This window comes from Triticum dicoccoides, chromosome 5B (assembly GCF_002162155.2).
Source record: "Triticum dicoccoides isolate Atlit2015 ecotype Zavitan chromosome 5B, WEW_v2.0, whole genome shotgun sequence".
In the NCBI taxonomy this organism is placed as follows: Eukaryota; Viridiplantae; Streptophyta; class Magnoliopsida; order Poales; family Poaceae; genus Triticum; species Triticum dicoccoides.
The window spans coordinates 505,216,422-505,218,766 of record NC_041389.1 but is presented as its reverse complement, the minus strand read 5'-3'; the positions used below and the strand labels follow the sequence as shown (position 1 = coordinate 505,218,766).

The window sequence follows — 2,345 nt, the reverse complement described above, 5'->3', positions numbered from 1 at the left end:
TAATAGGAAATAGGGTTCGTTCATGGAAGGAAAGATTGGAACTTCACAAATAGTACTACATGAACTTGGTTGGGAGTAACGGTGGAAGCAAAAACATCCAAGCTCGTGGAATGGTCGAACATGGCAGCAGCCAGCACGCACGCACGAATACGTCCCAACTACCTACACATGAGGAAGCTAGCATGCATGCTTCATGCTTGGGTCTCCTGCTCCTGCATTTATTCCCACACGGGGTACTGGTGGATGCACTCCATCCACGGCCCCAGCGCGTCGAGCCCGCCGGCGGCGAGGTCGTCGGCGACGGCGACGCGCTCCCACACGAGGCTGTTGGCCTTGAGCCCGCTCCCGATGCCGAGGTGCCACACCGTGTCGCCCTTCCGTACGCGCCCCTTGGCCTCCAGGTACGCCAGCTGGTACCACAGCGACGCCGCCGACTGGTTCCCGAACCGGTGGAACGTCATCAGCGCCGCCTCCATCTCCCTCTCCCCCAGCCCGAGCCCCTTCCCCAGCCGCAGTATCATCGGCTTGCCCGAGGAAGGCAGGCAGAAGTGGTCCGCCGCCGCGCGGAAGTCCGGCATTGGCGCGGAGGCGCCGGAGCTGCTGCCGGCGAGCTTGTCTCGCCGTCGCCGCCGCATCGACAGGAGCAGCGCGGCAGCGAAGCGTGCCTTCTCGCGCCACGGCAGGATGGAGAGGCTGAGCGTGAGGAGGTGCGCGCGGAGCAGCTCGCTGACCATGCGGCCGACGCCCTGGCCGAGCGTGAAGCCGGTGATGCCCTCCTCGTCCTCCTCCCGGTACCCCGCGCGGTAGCTCCGGTCGTTGGCCGTGGTGTTCGTGCGCGTCACGTTGACGAGCCGGTACTTCACCGGCACGGCCGTGCTGTTGGTCAGGAGCGCGGCGGAGCAGCCGGTGCGGAAGTTGCAGTTGAGGAGGAGCTTGCCGTGGTCCTTGCCGCAGTACCACCCGATTGTGAGGATCTCGGCGCTGACCACCACGGCGTACGACAAGGCGTGCGCCCGCAGGAGGCCGGCCGCGACGTCGACGCCGATGGAGCCGGCGCTGCAGCCCATGCCTGACAGGTTGAAGAGCTTGACGTCCGCGCGCATCCGGTAGCGGTTGGCGATGATGGCGGCGAGCGATGGCGCGGGGCAGAAGCCGCTGCAGTTGACGACGAGCGCGCCGACGGCGGACGGCGGCACGCTGGACTTTCCAAAGAGGTCGTCGAGGGCAGGGAAGAAGAGCATGTGCGCCTCCCGGATGGCGTGCGCGTGCGTGGACGCCGGCGGGAGGTAGTGCAGCGCGGGCGGGAGGTAGGTCTCGTTGCCCATGCCGCTGGAGCGGATGGCCTTGGTCATGAACTCGATGCTGCCGCGGTCGAAGAAGCCGCCGAGCTCCAGGTGCTCCAGCAGGCCGGCCACGGGGAGCCGCAGCCGGCGCGGAGGCTTGAGGCAGGAGAAGTCGACGAGCCCGACGCGGACGCCCGCGCCCCCCGCGGCGCGGCGGCGGTAGCGGCCGAGGAGCAGCATTGCGGAGACAGGGACGAGGTAGAACGTGAAGCTCCGCCGCAGCGCGAAGACGAGGGCCTCGGCGAGCACGCAGAGGAGGAGGCACGCGGCGGCGAGGAGGCCGTGGTAGGCCGCCAGGAGGTGGTCCTTGTGCGCCATGTCCATGGCCATGCCGATGCCGTCGTGGGTGTCCGGGGCGGCTAAACTGGCTTCAGTGGCGTGCTGGGTGCGTGCTTGTGTGCCGCGCGAATGGGGTTTTTATAGAGGTTCAGAGCAGAGCAGGCCAACTAACGAACCCGAGCTCGACCTCGACTACTTGGTCGCCGTAGCGGCTGCACGCACAGTGTGATGAGCTAGTATTTCCACGCTCGATCGATACGGCCGAGGCGACTGGCAACTTGGCGAGGCGACACTGGAGCCATTGCACTCAGGTCAGGAGGATTTATTGCGGCGTCCGTCCCTCCAGTTCACGACCAGACCATGATTCGGGTCGCGCTAGTTGCATTGCACGCAGCGGTTCGAGATTCGACCGGGAGCGAAACGGTTCGAGGTTTTAACCTTGGAAATCACTGTTTCGTGGTCACAACTTACCACGTAGGTACGTACGCGCAGATGTGTCAATTCAGAGATAAATGTAGCGGAGCCAAAATCCTGACTAGACTGAGTACGTACATGCCGCCCGGTCCCCGTGCATGTAAATGCATGTACGCTTTATAAGTGAGTGACGCACGTACGAGTACTATGCAATGGCCTCCCGCCTCCGTGTGAGCTATTCTCGTGTCGGTGACCACTGACCAGAACGTCGATTATTCACCGGGACGTACTACGTATCAGGCAATGCTG

The 2,345-nt window shown here is 64.3% G+C and overlaps 1 protein-coding gene across 1 annotated transcript; it reads right to left on the bottom strand.

Annotated features, from left to right (window-relative positions):
* LOC119311193 (3-ketoacyl-CoA synthase 4-like) lies at window positions 1–1,829 on the bottom strand. Its single transcript, XM_037586830.1, has one exon. It carries the CDS (start codon window positions 1,671–1,673, stop codon window positions 219–221), a length of 1,455 nt encoding a protein of 484 aa, XP_037442727.1. The 5' UTR covers window positions 1,674–1,829; the 3' UTR covers window positions 1–218.
* Window positions 1,830–2,345: the final 516 nt, after the last annotated feature.